Genomic DNA, 17,327 nt, shown 5'->3' with positions numbered 1-17,327 from the left:
CCCTTCAACTCCCCCTTTAGAGGGATAGCAAACTGCTTTCTCCTCTATATTCCTCTCTGGTTTTAGTTGCAATTACAAACGTATTTTTAAACTCGGATAGGAGAAATGACCTACAAATCTAAACTGTTTGTTTGTTTTAAACCTTTTTTTTGCTAGTTCTTGACTTCACTTCGGATTTTACATATTCTCCCAAATTTAAGAGCAAAATGATTCAATAAAAAATGCCTATTTTTCATATTCATGCAGATGTACAATGGAACTTATTCTTTTTCACATATATAATAGAAACTATTTTTCAAATAAGGATCATAAAATTGAAGAATTCACGTTTTCTCGTTTTGTTCAACAAGATATTTCCCTTTACTTAAAAATTAGTTTCCTTCGCCCTGGTAAAAAATGCTAGTGAAGCAGCCAGTCTATTATGGAACATAGCCAAGCTTTTTTAATACTATTTTTAGAAAACCTAAGTTGCCCAGAAATAAGTCGAAACGTTACCACGTGTTGGCCTACTTTTATCATTTACAGCAAACCCCGAATCAAGCCAAAAGCTGACGTGTTTAAAACACTTACTTGGGTTTGTCTAGCATATTACAAAGTCACACTGATATATTTTTACATAGGCTAACTGAGCTTTACTCCTAAGTCTTGCACGGATAGAGAACCGCTTATCCAGTTGTGGAAGTGCAAAAAGTGAGTTGGCAGCCAACTTATCTCAAGAGTAACACAAAATTATTCCACAGCATTGGAAAATGTTACCCAAGTTTTAGTGAGGAAACTGAAACACGTTGTATTTTTAGTGCTGAAGTGCTGATCTAACAGTTGTTTTCCTGGTTTTTCACACTAAGTGTATTTGCAATGAAAAACATTTTTGGAGCAGGTTGTTACATTTGCATATTGAATTCTATCCTATTATTCAGTACAGCATTTGGTAACACGTCGTCTATGGGGCAAAATCGTTCCCAATTGGATGATATAAAGATCTCTTCAGGCGGTGACAATCAAGTATCAGCTTATTGCCACATCAGTTCGAAGGAGCTCCTTGCTACGGCTGAATTAACAACTAGGGCGATTCTTCAAGGAATCTGTAATCCACGTAAGCAATTTTTGTATTTAAAATTGCTGGAAAATAAACTCGTCAAAAAATCACAAAACAGGATTGATCCTACAAATAGGACAATGCGAAAAATATGGGTTGTTATATAAGTTTGAAAAGTTTATTTTGTCTATATGTATATGTGTATGCGACCTTTTCTTAGAATAATAGGCGGTTCGATTTGTATTTGATCGATTGTAATGCTTTTTTTTCAAAATATGCGGCACCCTTCCAAAATAACGCAATATTTAAGCCTATCCAAACGTGAAATTTAAGTAAATTACGAAAATGAAAAAAAATAATGCAAAAAATAACGCAAAATACGAAAATTTTCATACACCTAAGAGTAAGTGGTGAACCTCTCGGTTTCTTACGATAACATTTTTTAAAATATTACTATAAATTTAGTATCGTAATATGTATCTTAAGGTGGTCCATAGTAATCCAACATTTTTTTATTGCGTCGGTCTTCTAGTGTGTTGTTAAAAATGATATCGCAATTTCTTGTGTCAATGTTAATTTTTTTAAAATAATTTTTAGTTTCCCCGCAATCACTTTTAAATTTCCCTGAACATATTCCCCTTGATCTTAACTATAGAGATTTTTCCAATTGCTTCGTAATCACAGAGCTAAAAGTCGTGCGGCTAGTCGACTAGTCCGCACCATGGCGGGGGATAGCCGAAACTTGCTGCAGACTTGACTTGATTGAGGTAATACGACCTGAAAATGTTTACTTGTTTAGCTGTCATTTACTGCAGTTTTCCGGAACTATTTCGTTCATTTCTAGAAAAGTGTTGAAATGGTTAATGCCAAGTGTTGCATTCGTTTTTGTTTAAAAAGAAGAATTCGTCAATAGAGTTGGCTAACGTCCGAAGTTGCCAGTTTTATTCAAGCGTAAAAAAATTTTGGACACGTACTCTTGCATGGTGGCTTATGGTGTTTCTCCGGTGTCATTCTTTGTTTAATGTTTCCCAATTCAGTCGTCTTCAGTTGCTTTTTTTCATTAGATAACTACATTCCTTAGTTATCAGGTAATCTTTTAAGATTTATTTCCCCTCGATGATCATTGTAGTTTATTTATTATTAATTTTTTAGTAAATGGCATTTTATTTTCAAAGACTTCGTCCTGCCCCAAGGAAAGAGAACCCCGCGCACCCCTTTGTCTCCTCTTTGTTTCTTCCTTCGTCTCTTCTTTCCATTCTTCCCCTGGGGTAGGAAATGGCGATATTTTTTTGTAAACACGGTAGGGACGTTTAAAAAAAAATTAATAATAAATTAACTACAATGACTATCGAGGGGGAATAAAAATTAAAAGATTACCTGATAACTAAGGAATGTAGTTATCCAATTATGAATGAAAACTAAAGGCGACTGAAATGGGACACATTAAACTAATCGAATGATCTTGTGATGCAGATTTTCAAAGTTGAATTTTTTTTTATATTTTTGAATGACTTGAAACTCTTAATTTACCCCTGAGGTATATATTTATATATACGAAGGTCCTTAAAAATATTAGGGTGTGGGGTATAGGGGATTGGTAGTAGATCTCAGAAGGTTTAATGTCCATTATGTATTTCCTTATACGTTTCTTCCCTGAATAACCAATGGTCACCAAATTTTGTACATAATTCTGCCAAAATTTGATACGCCGTTTAGTCGTTTTTCATTTTTTTCTATTAATGTTTAAAAAATTAATTTGCGAACTCGTTACCTTAATTTTTCTTCGAACTCCAACCATCGATAGCAAACCAAGCCCAGCTGTTTTACATCGATTCCATTCTTTACTCAACAATCAATGAAAAAAAATTAATGGCCAGAAGAATAGATCTCCCTTGCTTTTTCAAAATCGGCCGCTAGATTGCGTGGCAAAATGACGTCTTTCAATGGCGAAAATCTTCAGAAAATGACAAAATATTTTCAAGATTTTCAATTGCCAATATCTCTGCTAATAACCGTTTAAAATAAAAATGGGGCGAGATGTCTCTGGAGAGGGGCAAAATCTTTCATTCTAAAAAATTCGATTTTTTTTAAGGTCTGGTTTGCCCGAAAACTGATGTCAAAAATCAGTAAAAACGCTACAATTTCAGGGGGGTCCCTAAGTTTTCATTAAATAACATAAAAACTATGCTAGCTAGAACATTGCGGATTTCACCATTGTGTTTTCCGTAAAATTTTGCACAAAATGTTTTATACGGGGTCTGGCTGCAATGCCTTCGCAACCCTTTTAAAAAAATTGAAAACCCCAAAACCCACAATTTTGATTTCATTGAGTGGTGGACTCAGTGTTAGAATACATCTAATAGATTCTATGAGACGCTACAACGGTAGCGAAGCTACCATCGGTATTAATTTCAGAACCGGTCGTAAAAAAGTTAGCCTACATGCAGTAATAAAGATTGTTTTCGGCGATTGTTTGATCTAACTGCTATAAGGGAACATTAATTTCTTTTTCGTTTATCTGTAACTAATAATATTTCTGATTCCATATTGCTAGTTATAAATGGTACTATAACTTAATATAAAAACAAAGTGCGGCGTGGGTTGGCGCGGCGAAGCCTCCGCCACACCTAAGTCGTGCCACTCATAATATTGTTACGCTCAAATCAGCATATGGGGATATGGCCTAATTAACACTTGAAGTGAGGTCACTAAAGCGAAATTAATCACTCTGCCGACTCCCTTTTACACAAGAGCCGGTACAGAATGATAAATTGTCACTGTTGGTGCCTATCTAACCTTACTACACCAACAGCGTCCACTAACTACACCAAATAAGAACACACAGCAACAACGGACGAGACAAGGCGCTAGGTTAACACTCCAAACTAGACTGACCGTCACCGAGAGGGGGAGCAAGGTTAAAGAGATGAAGGCCAAGAAGCAAGGTTAAACAAGGTGACAAACTACATTAGGCCACCTAGGGTTAAGTAATTAAACCATTAACCCCACAATCAATAGAGGGCTGAAACGATCGTGACATTATCCTCCCCTTGAGGAAAGATCGACCCGATCTCTAAAATAAAACAAAGCATGAAGACATTAAACACAGACAAGAACACATCAAAAGAAATAAGAAGCTCTCGTCGATCACTATTACAAGAAAAGACAACATGATTATCACGCAACATTAACCAACACGTCGTTAGACGACCAGGCGACTATATCTGGAAACAAAATTCAAATTACTGTGTGGAACATTAACATCAAAAACTTCCATCACAATCGACTCAAACAGGCGAATCAATGTAGGCCCATGAAAACACTCCCGGCCGCTCGGCTCCCAAACAGGACACGGCCGGGTCAACTCGCAGCGGTCGTTCGGCTCCACAATTGGACACGACCGCTGAGATATTCCACGACAATCGTTCGGCTCCACGTCTGGACACGATTGTCGGACACCACTCTCAAGAGAGGAAATCGTTCGGCTCCACGTTTGGACACGATTGTCAAACGGCATTCGCACATTGGCCGCACTACGCATTTCACCGTTGCCGAAGTCACAAAGGAATTAAGATGAGTAGGATCAGGAAAAAAGCGGAACTATCGATGTTTTAAGAGAACTGCCTGAGGTGAGCTTCCTGAGACCGAACCCGAGCCTGAGTCGAAAGCCCAGCAACGCTCTACTCTGTTCACGTCGTCTCTGGGACCGAACCCGAGCCCGAGTCAAACGCCTAGCAGTGACTCGACTCTGTTCACGTCGTCCCGTCTGTCGAGCATTCCCTGTGCCAGCAGGGATACCCAATCACGCCTTTTGGAGCTGGCTCTCCTCACGTGCATAATACAGAACTCTCGGCATCACCAGAAACAGTCCTCCATCAAACTACAGTCCAACTGGAAGTCCCAGGGGTACTAACCAAAAAAAAAACGATTAATAGGTTGATGAGAATCAGGGGGGACCCAATCATTGACCCAAGTTGCCCGATGATGCAACGGCATTAACTGAACGGGAGTAACCATGTTAGAATGTACAAGGTGCCATTGAGTCTGTACAACAGGGGTAGGAGGGGGTACCACGGCCTCTAGTGCTGAACTACAAGCAGCAGCCATTTTAATGTTTACATGAGCTACGGAAAGGGACAGGAAAACAATTTAACTCTTTTACGACAAAAGGTTGATGAAAAGGCAATCAACCAAAGTGAAAGTTACTCGCTCTCAATGGAAACCACCCAACCCAACTCAATGCTGCCCACTAAAACTAAGGGGAAATGGGACCAATACTTTTTTAAGCTGAGTAATAACAGCACAATCGTCGGAGGCGAAGCCCCTCACCTAAATTTAAAATCTATTCGTTAGGAGACAAAACTCACCGATCATTGGTTTTCAATGATCGACTGCATTCAACAAAATGGACATAAATTCCAATCAAAATCAATTCATCAATAAGCCTCGAACCTGAAAAATCAGACAGAAGAAAACTGTAGTACAAAACAATTCATAAACTTATTAAAAACAACTTAACCAAACAAAATAGAAGAAAGTCGCTGGGCCAAGTAGACGACGACGCACATCAGAAGAAGTAAACAACAACGAAAACGTTTGTTCGACGCTCACTACAAGTGTAAGGCCATCCCCTGCATCTCCACCAAATGTTACGCTCAAATCAGCATATGGGGATATGGCCTAATTAACACTTGAAGTGAGGTCACTAAAGCGAAATTAATCACTCTGCCGACTCCCTTTTACACAAGAGCCGGTACAGAATGATAAATTGTCACTGTTGGTGCCTATCTAACCTTACTACACCAACAGCGTCCACTAACTACACCAAATAAGAACACACAGCAACAACGGACGAGACAAGGCGCTAGGTTAACACTCCAAACTAGACTGACCGTCACCGAGAGGGGGAGCAAGGTTAAAGAGATGAAGGCCAAGAAGCAAGGTTAAACAAGGTGACAAACTACATTAGGCCACCTAGGGTTAAGTAATTAAACCATTAACCCCACAATCAATAGAGGGCTGAAACGATCGTGACAATATTGACAGATTATCATGAGTCAATTAGTTATAAAGAATTAATTAATTAAACAGAATAAAACGGAAATAGAAAGAATTTTCCACACGTCATAGTATGTATTAATCTACTATTGAAGCTTGAATGTCTGTCTCTTCAACGTTTAAAAAAATTCCCGAAAGACATTACCGAAGTAATCTTCTTTTTGGATTTAAAGTAAAACTAGTTCGTGAACTTGATGAACAAACAAATAAGGAATCCGTTGACTCTCATTGCCTGTGGCTACCCGTGGCATGGCCTTAGGATATGAGGGGAAAAGGGGAGTATTCTAAAACTAAGGATTTCCTCCCGTTTTGCAACCCTTAGGCTTATCCATGCATTACCCGTGCATGCCATTGCATATCCTTAGGCCATGCCACGGGTAGGGACAGGCCATGCGACACTTTTTTTGTGATTCAATTTCCAATATTTAAAAACAATACATGAAAATGTTAAAAACTTTCACCTTTTTAAAATAAAAAATCGCGGATAAAGAGTATTCATTTGTCTTTCTGAGAAAAAAATGAAACTCGTAGCTCCAATTTTAGTCTATTAAGAAATTCCAGCGCGAGACACCGTAAGGCCTATCTCGCGCGGGTTAAAACGACGAAATTTGAGCGGGATGATCCAATACTCGTAGTGGGTACTGTATTTAGTATAGTTATGTGGAACAGTTTTAACAAGCAATCCCACCCTCCATTCCCGTCTTCTTGGCGGAGGCTGTTTGAAATGAATACGAAAAAGAGCTAGAAAGTTCTCATCTTCTTCCCTAGGGTTGTGACGATCGCAATCGTTCGTTCGCGCGATCACGACCGTGGTAACTTTGTTGTGATCGCTACTGCGAACGCGATCCAAACAAACGAAAAAGTTTCAGCGAATAATTGAATTTTCGCAAGATTTTTTTGTCCCTCCTTCCCATCGCCATTTTGTCTCCCCCTTCTTGGCCTAGCGGTGATCGCAAAAGAGATCGCGACCACAACCGCGATTGTTTTTTTTACTGTTGATCTAAACTGAGATCGCGGTAAAAAAAATAAGATTGGTCACAACACTGGTCTTCCCTAAAGCCAGAATAACAAAAATGGAAAACTGATTCGACACCAGGATCTGTAAAAGCTACAGATTAGGGGGACAAACCACCGACTTTTTCTAAAATTTTTTAAATCTGATAGTATCCCACCCCAAGTAATTTCCGGATTTAAACAGATTTTCACTTCCCAAAAAGGGTGTTTTGGTCTGTTTCGTTTGGGGCCTACTTTAAAAAAAAGAGAAGACCTGTTAGTGTTAAACATCGTATGGTTAGGATGAAAGATTGCTTGTTAAACAAAATAATATACACATAAAAAAAATGTTTTACGCGTCAACAAATATTCCGGGGAAAATTTATAACATTTCACTTAGACTATTAACTCGTATTAACTATTGAAATAAATAGGAAAACAGTTTTAGCAAAGACTAATCTTTGTTATAGTTTGAATATATAATTAAATCCGTTAATCTTCTACTTTCAGGGGAAATAGAAGATCGGTTACACAACATAGAATCCCAAATGGCTGACCAGCTTAATGTCATAAAGACAATGATTCTTAACATCGAAGACAAATTAGCACAACAAGATAGTCAATACCGTCGAGCTAACCGAAAGTTGCATGGTGCCGTGGCAGAACTAAGTGAATCTGTGCAGTCCTGCACGAGTCTGCCCAATTCAGGTTATCTATTTTTTTTAAAGATTTCGAAATATTTCAAATGTTTATCGCTATTTTCCTTAAACACCAACCTGAGCCTACCCTTCAGATATTTTCAAACAGGGAAATTCATGAATCAAGAAAAATTGAGATTCAATTATAATTGAAACAAACAGAATTTTTTTTTCACAAATTACAAATATATATATATTCGATTCTAATTAATAGCAAGCAATTCAATCCATGTTGAAACTTCTCAAGCAACGCCAACGTCCCAATTGAAGCAGGCTCCTGCGTCTTCTTTTTACAGTTCACCTATAACGTAAGTAAACTTTGAAATTTTGAATACAAACGTTAACACCTAAAAGACTTAAGAGGCTTTCGCTGTCCATAAAGTATGTCTTGCCGTTTGACTCGTTTTTAACCCCCCTCGTTACTCAGTGTCATAAAAGCCTTAAGGAGCCTTCACACTGAAAGGAACGCAACGTTACGGAGCAAAGGGTAGCGTAGCGCCACTTGGTGCGACGGAAGAATATTACTCTAGCGTAAAAGTTTGTTTAAAGCTCCTCCCCACGCTCAATGCCTTTACGCTACACTTCATATTCTTCCGTCACACCAAGTGGCGCAACGCCATGTTTTGCAAACTAATTAACAAGAAAAGTCAACAATTATCTTAAGGCTACGCCGGTTTACCATGCAAAGCTTGTTAAACAAAATAATATACACATAAAAAAAATCTTTTACGCGTCAACAAATATTCCGGGGAAAATTTATAACATTTCACTTAGAATATTAACTGGTATTAACTATTGAAATAAATAGGAAAACAGTTTTAGCAAAGACTAATCTTTGTTATAGTTTGAATATATAATTAATATATTTGCCCGACATGGTTAACGTAAAAAAGATCGAAGAGTCTGGTCAGAGTAATCTATGCAAGATATCTTTAAAAAATTACCAGAAAAACAGTTGGAATAGTTGACTGGCGACTGAACCCCACGACCCGAATAGACTAGGCTAACGTCCAAAGTTGCCAGTTCTATTAAAGCGAACAAAAGATTTTGGACACAAACCCGTAATTTTCTTGCATGGCGGCCCATGTAGATTAGACCGGTCTCATTATCGGTTTTGATTTTCCATTGCATATGTCTCCAGATCCTTATTCGTTATTTGTTCTTATGAATTCCTTGGTTATCAGGTGATATTTTTATTTTTATTTCATCTTGATATTCATTGTATTCAATTTGGGCGTGGGTCCTGATTATGTCCTGGAATATTAAATTTTTAAAAGGTATAGAACAAACAAAAAGGGCCATGTCCAACATAGTCTGTCCCAGCCAACCCCGTTCTCCCCTACCAAATTTGATTCGATTTGCGGATATCGCTTGCATTGAACCCCAGAAACACTTCGTCTTTTTACACTCTGACGTAGATAATGAATTGTTTACAGACAGTGTGATCTAATCAAAATATTTTCAAATTCTATATTCCTTCTGGTTAAACCCTCAGGGATAAGTTTGCAAAATTAAATTAATAAATGCAGTAAAATTTTACACTAGTGAGTGAAATTGTATGCTAGAATTATTTATAAACACACCAGTTGGAATGAACATGGGCCAATAAGAAAAATCTAATCAGAAATAAAGGGTTGAAATCCTATGCTTAATTATAAGGGAATCTACAGAAAATTAAAATCTTCTGTGAATTCATTTAGAATAAACATTACCCTCAGGGATAACTTTGATTTATTTAACCCTTAAAAATTTATACGCACAGATAATCTTGAAAGAAGTCATGCAATTTTGTTCGTGTATGAGAGGCAGTGTTCCGTCACTTTTTGAGAAGATAAGATAAGATACGATAAGATAAGTTAAATTTGTATCTTTTTGCATATCTTATCTGCGATTCAAAAAAATATACTTTCATCTGATCTTAATCTTATCCTTTCAATTTTTTTACAAAGATATCAGATAAGATAAAAGATAACTAGTTGCTGGGTGCACTGCAACGCTTTGTCAGTAGTCACCAAAAGTAGTCTGCAGAGTTTGAGTTTTTGCGAAGCCGTAAACTGAAGTGATCAACTACGGTCGTAAATTCCAACATTAATTAGTAACATTAAGTTACAATATGCCAATGTCCTCCAATAAATTCAAAACTTAAGTATCTTATCTTGTCTTTTACTTATCTTTAGCAATTTATCAGATAAAGATATCACTAAAACTTATCTTCATCTTATCTTATATTTAACTTATCTTTATCTTTTTTTTTTAATTTTGTCAATATTTTACCTTTATCTATCTTCGCAGTAGCAAAAAAGTGTTATTTAATCAGATAACACAAAATCAAAAGATACGTTACACTGTAACTTATTATAATGTAAAAAAAATTATATTATTTCAATGACAAAAGGAAGTCCAGCATTATATGCTGTATTTTAGTATTTACTTAGTATGTATATTTAAAAATATAAAAATTTTAATAATAAAAATACATTTATTATAAGTATTGGCGTAAGAAGCACCGGAGCCGACCCAGACGAAGAAGATATGCTGAATCCTCGCCAAGAGGAGATAGACCGATACAATAGTTCAATTCACATTGAGGGTGGAAAAAGAGTATTCAGCTATTTCTGGAAGGTACTTGATTTCACTGAAACAGTATTTTTTTTTAGCATCCAAATGTCTTGAAATTTCTTTTATTGTTTGAGAATTGGATTTAATCCAACACGGGTTTCGTTAAAATGACAGAATACACAATATAGTAGTAAGGAGTTTTATCTGATCGATGTTAAAATCGATAAATATAATATGAATCAAACCACCTCCGTATTCAGGAAGGTTACAACTTCGGTGTTAAAAGGCTAGTATACCCATAGAAGATCTCAGGCTCAATTTGTCAGCTATTGCGTGACCAACACCCGGGACTTCTGGTAGTTTTGTTTATAGATATAGGTTAATCTAATTTCAATCTCATGTATTATAAACACTTTTTTAAACGACCATTGACGCTGCGTATTGTTCCAGCCAGATTGGGTTTTGATACCACCGTACCGTACCGACACAGTATGAATAGCTAAAACAACCAGCTTCTCGCTTCCCCACAAGATAGTATTGTAAGTGAGGGAATTCCCCTTTATCTTAGCATCCGCTGTCCCCTTCCCCTGCTAGAGAATTTCTACGCTCCCCTTGTCCTCCCCAATCTGACTAGGGAATTCCGCTTTCGCATTTCGTACATTCTCTGTGAGTTTTCTTAGATATTTTTCTTCTCTCTGTTGATGGGCGTTAATGGCCATAGAAAATTAAAGATAGTTTGAGAACTCAAAATCTTCTCACTTCAACATGGTTTTCGTTCGATAATGTTTTATTTCCGTAATGCACATAATTTAAACAAATCAGAAAGTACATCAAGAGACATGGAGACATACACAGAACCTTTACCGTGTTGCCAGCAAAAAATCTACAAAGATAGAAATAAGACAAGTTTAAAACGGAGAACGAGTGAACCAGCACCAGACCGAATAAAAGAACTGACTATTTAACTGAGAAGGGGTGAGCCAACACTAGACCGACTTAACAGCATGACGAAAGAAGAACTGTATTAGGTATCTTTTTATACAAGTCAGAACAGGGTCAAACGTGGTTATCAACAGTAGAGTCAAGGTTAGCGTGGGTCATAAAAAGAAGGGGGAATGACTTGTATTGAGGCCAGCGAGAGGGCAATAAACCAACGAAGGGAACTATTTAGCCAAAAGTAGGGCTCTGATATCAAATCCTTAAAACAGTAATCCCTCAGGGATAAAAAATTACCTTGCAATATTGCAATATTGTGTTCTTTAACCTTATTCTGTCCAAAAAACTGTTAAATTTGTTTTCCTCTTCTTACAGTAATATCTACCTAAAATTCGATTTTTTGGTAATCTAGGTTGGTGACATGGAATATAAACTGAAAAGGTATAAATTCAATTTTATCGAAAAATGCTATTATAATCCACCTCTTGTACAAAGTTGGGGACCACGTCGCTCCTTGCGCTCGCCTAGTTTCTACATATTCGAATATGGATACATGATGTATATTCGATTGTTTCCACGTCAAAATGGCCAAAATGTTTACGCACATGTTGGTTTAACCAAGGTAAGTAAAGCCTGGGCTACACTAGAGATTTTTTGCGTTACTAAACATTTAACATTATTTAACTTAAGTTTTTTTGCTGCGCGTTAGCTCTAGAATACGAAGTTCCAGTATTTTCAATAGCCTTTGAATTGTAAATTAAAACGCATTTTAAAATTTTATCCATTTTCCCTTCCTTTCCCCTCGTGCTGAGTTTTGGCACCATCCGAAATCTGTATTTGGTTAGTGTTGTTAGGTGGGGGTGTGGTTGAAAATTTATTTTATTTTTCCCACTCTGGATTTCCATTTATTTTGTTATTTCCCGGGGATTAGGGATGATACGAAAACTCTGCACGAGGGGAGAAAACGGTTAAAATAATAAAAAAACGGATTTTTATTTTAAAATTTAATATTTCTATTTATTCAAAAAATCTGAAACTTTTATGTGTTCTAGAACTAACGCAGCTCTTTATTTAAAAAAACAACCCCATCTTAATAGCTTAACCCGATCTCTACTAATGGGCCGCCAAGTAGGCCTTTTTCCTTAAGGCTCCGCGGGGTGTTCCCAAAAACCCAAACTTAATGCTCGGCTTAAAAACTACCCTTTCCATGTTTGAAAAATTCAAAAAAGTTAGTTTAACCCTAACTGTAATGACTACGCCAAAAAATTTCGTCGCCTTCTGACGAAAATTTAAATTTTTTGGAAGCGCCGAGAATATCACTTTTTTTCAATATCTCTCGCGCGTTTCCATACTTTGGGTAGGCACTGTATGAGATATGAATATGGTAATATATTTGATATTTTGGGTATTAAATTTGTCTGTCCTTAATTAACACTCAAATAACAAAGAAACTAATTTAACCAATATTGAAATTTTGTGACATGTGGAATTGCTTACGTTACATGGTTCACTGCATGTTGCATATAACACTATATATATGAATACATAGTTTTACATGCAAAGCTGTATGTTAATACATACTTTTATTTAAAAAAATACAGCAATGAATTAGAGCTCCCACCCGAATTCCATCAGGTTGGTCGCAGTCCATAAGTTGTGACGAATTGCGCCGTCACTTTTTAGTAGTTGATGTTGATGCTTATCCACTAGTCTAGGTCTATAAACTAGTCGATGCTTATAGACTAGTCGATGCCCGTCAACTAGCAACCGGTAAAAAATACATTCTTACATGGCAACATTGCCTATGCAGCGCGGGCTCCGCTCTTGAGCTGCGAGGATCTCCAGCACTTCTCTCGCGGCCACGGGAGTGCCCCTCCAGGGTCCCCACTCCCGCGGGCTCGAGTCACGCTGGAGGAGTTCTCGCTGCAGACGCTTGCTTCGGCAAAGTTACCGGTTATAATTGTATATAAAAGGTAAATCGCAGACGAAGTTTTAACCACTAACCTTTCGTGTCATACACCAGCTCTGTAACCACCGTCGGGTCTTCTATTTACGGATATAAAAAAGAGTATTTTATCAAACGTATTTGTTGTAACATAGGTGATCACATGAGCGTCTAGTCGATAAGCATTATCATATACTAGTACCAAAAAAGTGACGGCACGATTCGTCGCAACTTATACACTAGTCGTCTGCCACTATGTTGAATTGCATTTGATTCAAATCAATTCAACTTGAATTGTTTTGTTTTTTCAGATTTTCCGAATATTCAGTTCAACTAGTATTGGAAAACAATTATATAAGAAAGTCATTATTAATCACGGACATTTCAATATTTTTCAACTATTTCGAAGAAACAGTGGTACAAATAATATGAATTATGAAGGAATTATTGAAAAGAAAATTGCCGTAAAGAAGAAAAAATATTTCTTTACGATTACGCATTATCCAGAATATGTTCGTTTAACTGAAAGAATAAGAGAAATAAGTCACCAAGGATTAAATTTGATTTGTCAAAAATTTTTATTACAGGGAGATTATGACGAGGCTTTGGAATGGCCATTTATTTTGAAACATCGTATATCTATTCTTGACCAAGTTTCATCTCCCTTTCAAGATATTTCTTCACGAGTTTGGGATCCGAAGGTAAAACAATTACCTTTTGAAATCTGACATCTAAATACATTTCATTAAAAAACTGAAAAACTTTTTTAAAAAAGATCAATTTTTGAAGCATGACCAAACAGTCTAATTTATAAATTTTTATGATAGGGGTAGTATACAGTCATCCGTGAAAGTTTCTTGAACAGGCAAATGGCTCTCTATGTTTTAAGTTTAATTTGACGGAAGAGATACTACGGTGCCTACCGTACCTCCGGTATTTTACGCCCTTTTCTCTATTTCTTTATATTATTCTCTTCCTTTACCTACGAAAGAGTTAAATTTTAGATTTTTATTGTCAAATAAGCGCGTCTTGGGTTCGGAAGTGGTATTTTTACTCACTTCACTTGTTAGTGCCATCTGGGGAGAGGGTTTCTTAATGCTAGGTTTTATATATAAAGGAATTTTCCATTGTCGAAAGGGAATTGTAAAAGAGGTTTTTGTCTGGCTCAAGCTTTTTTATGTTAATACGAAACAAGGGAAAATTAATATTTTTGAAGGCGACAGCTTACGCCACATTTTCATTACATCTTTTAAACATACCAATGAAATATCACGGGAAAACGAAAGAGCTTGAATTTGTATTAATTAATGGCGTTTTGGATCATGATGCAGTTTTGGGGAAATTGCTTTTTTTTACATTATCCAACCTCCTCACAATAAATTGCACCATATTCAGAAACAAAATTTATAAATTTCAAAATAAATGCAGATCCAGGCGTGTTCGTCTCTGCTTGCTTTATTTGTTGGCGTACGTTGACCTACGAAATTACGTGTGTCCGGTCTGCTATATGAAAACGCTGCAGCTAAGGTCACATCTTGAATTGGTTACCTGGTTGCACGCCACGAAAAACGAGAGTAGACAGTCCTACAAAGACACAGTTAAAAGTTCGTTTAACTCGAATATTGATTCATACGCCATTTCAGTTTAAGGTATTTTTACGAATGGTATTTCGTGGTGCTTACCCTTTCTCTTAATGTTTGGTTAGGTTAGACTACGTTAGAATGGAGAAGAAATGGAAGAAGAAAACAATATAAAATGAGAGATATAAAGTGAAACAGGGAGAACACGCCAGTATATTTTCCATCAACTTGCCTTATTTGATTATTAAAATAGTTATGTATTTTTATAGAACTAATAGTTACGTATTTTTATTTTTATTTTAGATTTTATGTTCCGGGTGGAATTGGAAACGCCCAGCTACGGGTGACAACCACGAATGTGTCGGATTGGGATTTCCAACTGAAGATCTTCGCGCACAACATTTTCTCCGTGACGATAACCTTCTCATAAAACTAACCGTATATCTTGATTAACAAGATATCTTATTTTTAGTTTTACCACTTGAAGATGGCTCTTTCGTTTCTTTGGTTAGGAATTTTTATAAATGTAAACTTTTAAGTTTGTATACAGTGGTTCCAGGTTGCCATCTTGGCAATTGGCCTTGTTTGCACTTTCTTCCAGTTTGGTGCAACCTAAAAAAAAGCATTGACGTTGTCCATAAGAAAAGGCTACGAAAAGAAGGACAGTAAAGGAAGGGAAGAATAGAGTGGGGATGAAAGGGGTCGGACTCTCTTTTTTCACTCTCCCTTTGTCTTTCCATTCGTACATTTTCTTATGGACAATGTCAATGCCTTTTTTTAGGTTGCACCAAACTGGGAGAAAGTCCTATCCAAGACGGCAACCTCGAACCACTCTATTGTTGTTGTTATAACGAGTTACAATAAACACTTCTATGATGCCCTTGCAAATGGAAATAACTGATCAGTTTTATGGCATGTATGTAAAATTTGTAGAGTGGATTTCTTTTCTGGATGTAAATTCCTGAACGTTTCTTTTGCATTATTTAGCGACCAAGAAAAAAGGTTATTAATTGAAAGTCACTAGGCCTTCACTACAGACCTTGGCACACGCTACTTCCGTATTTATTGGAACTAGGTGCAAAAACTACCAGCTTCGGATTTCTTCCACAATGAGCGCGATGGAGCATTAAAGAAAACTAGGCTAGGTGGGAATTGTAATATTCTCGTGTTTGTATTCTCGCGTAAGCTCTCAATGCCTACGCAGTGTAGGTTTATGTTATGAATGACCACGTTGCAGCTCCTCTAGATATAACGATAGGGATAAACGAACGGCTTTAAACCCCTTGAAGCTACCCTCGTTCTATGCTGTATGGTTGCGCGTCGAGCATTAGTTCTGAAAAGAATTATTTTCCCTCTTTGCTCTACTGATTTGAGTCTTCACACACCGTATATTCTAATTTAACACTTAACATTTCAAAAATGTTTTTATTTCTAAATAAGGGTTAGATATTCCCCATATTGTATGAATTATTTCAGATTCCACTTTGAAGTGGAAAACTTTGAGGTATAGGGAAGGGTTTTCTGAGTTGGTTTTATTGTAAATCATTCATTAAATTCTTAAAGATTGAAGAATTCTGCATCTTTTGGAACAAAGAAAAAGATTTTAGCTTGATTTTTTATACTTTTTTTATATTTTTGAAAATGCCGTATATAACCATCATATGCTCACCGACTTAAGACATACCTTTGTCTTCATATTTTCAAAGTAACAGACAAAGCATTGTCTTAAGATTTATCTGTTTTAAATACGATATTATTTCTCCCGCTAGTGATTGGTAGCTGTATTTAAAGTTGACTTATTCATGTTTTTGTCATTATATGTTAAGTCGAAGGTTTTTTCAGCCTTACCATGAGGGCTGATTCTCTCTTTTTTTTAGACAAAGCATTGTCTTCAGATTTTTCTGTTTTAAATACCATATTATTCCTTGCTCTAGTGATTTGGAGCTGTACTTAAAGTTGACTTATTAATGTTTTTGTCATTGCATAATAAGTTGAAGGTTTTTTCGTCCTTTACCAAAAGGGCTGATTCTGTCTTTTTTTTTCTTCAGACATAGCAAAGTCTTAAGTTTTTTTCAATAGTTATTTCAAATTAAATTTTAAAAGTATTTAGCAATTTCATCATGAAACTTTACAATGAATAATTTTAAAATATTAGAAACTGAAAATAACGTGGGATTATAAACAAAACAACGAACGATGTTTTATCAGATATTTATTGTCTTAAGACATTGCATTGTCTGAAAATTATTTTTAATTTGTAAGGGAAGAGCTATTTTACGAGGAAATTTTTGTTTTTTTTTTAATTTAAATTTTATTTAATCAAGAATAACATAAATTATTTCTTTTTTAGTCAAACGATCTTTAGAGTTTAATGTAAGAAGCCAAAACAAATTTAAAAAATGCAGACAAAGCCTTTTCAGAAGAATTACCTTGTTGTTTCGATTCGTTCGTTCGGTTAACGGTTCTTTATGGGAACCCAAAACCGGCACTTTTTCATAATACAAATATTTTCAAAATATTTA

The 17,327-nt window shown here is 36.2% G+C and overlaps 1 protein-coding gene across 1 annotated transcript; it reads left to right on the top strand.

The window, feature by feature from the left end:
* Positions 1-671: 671 nt before the first annotated feature.
* Positions 672-15,693, top strand: LOC124204189. Its single transcript, XM_046601234.1, has 9 exons — positions 672-690; positions 918-1,093; positions 7,598-7,795; positions 8,000-8,093; positions 10,275-10,407; positions 11,693-11,721; positions 11,776-11,902; positions 13,813-13,926; positions 15,109-15,693. The coding sequence occupies exons 2-9, from the start codon at positions 943-945 to the stop codon at positions 15,256-15,258; spliced, it is 996 nt and encodes a 331-aa protein (XP_046457190.1). The 5' UTR covers positions 672-690; positions 918-942; the 3' UTR covers positions 15,259-15,693.
* Positions 15,694-17,327: the final 1,634 nt, after the last annotated feature.

The sequence above is a fragment of the Daphnia pulex genome, chromosome 10 (genome assembly GCF_021134715.1).
Source record: "Daphnia pulex isolate KAP4 chromosome 10, ASM2113471v1".
NCBI classification, from domain to species: Eukaryota; Metazoa; Arthropoda; class Branchiopoda; order Diplostraca; family Daphniidae; genus Daphnia; species Daphnia pulex.
This window is presented reverse-complemented; position numbering and strand designations above follow the sequence as displayed.

Coding starts and splice junctions, on each gene's coding strand:
- LOC124204189 (XM_046601234.1), top strand. CDS start 943: ATGGGGCAAAATCGTTCCCAATTGGATGATATAAAGATCTCTTCAGGC. Junction 8,094..10,274: donor TTTTACAGTTCACCTATAAC/GTAAGTAAACTT, acceptor ATTTATTATAAG/TATTGGCGTAAGAAGCACCG. Junction 13,927..15,108: donor CACGAGTTTGGGATCCGAAG/GTAAAACAATTA, acceptor TTTTTATTTTAG/ATTTTATGTTCCGGGTGGAA.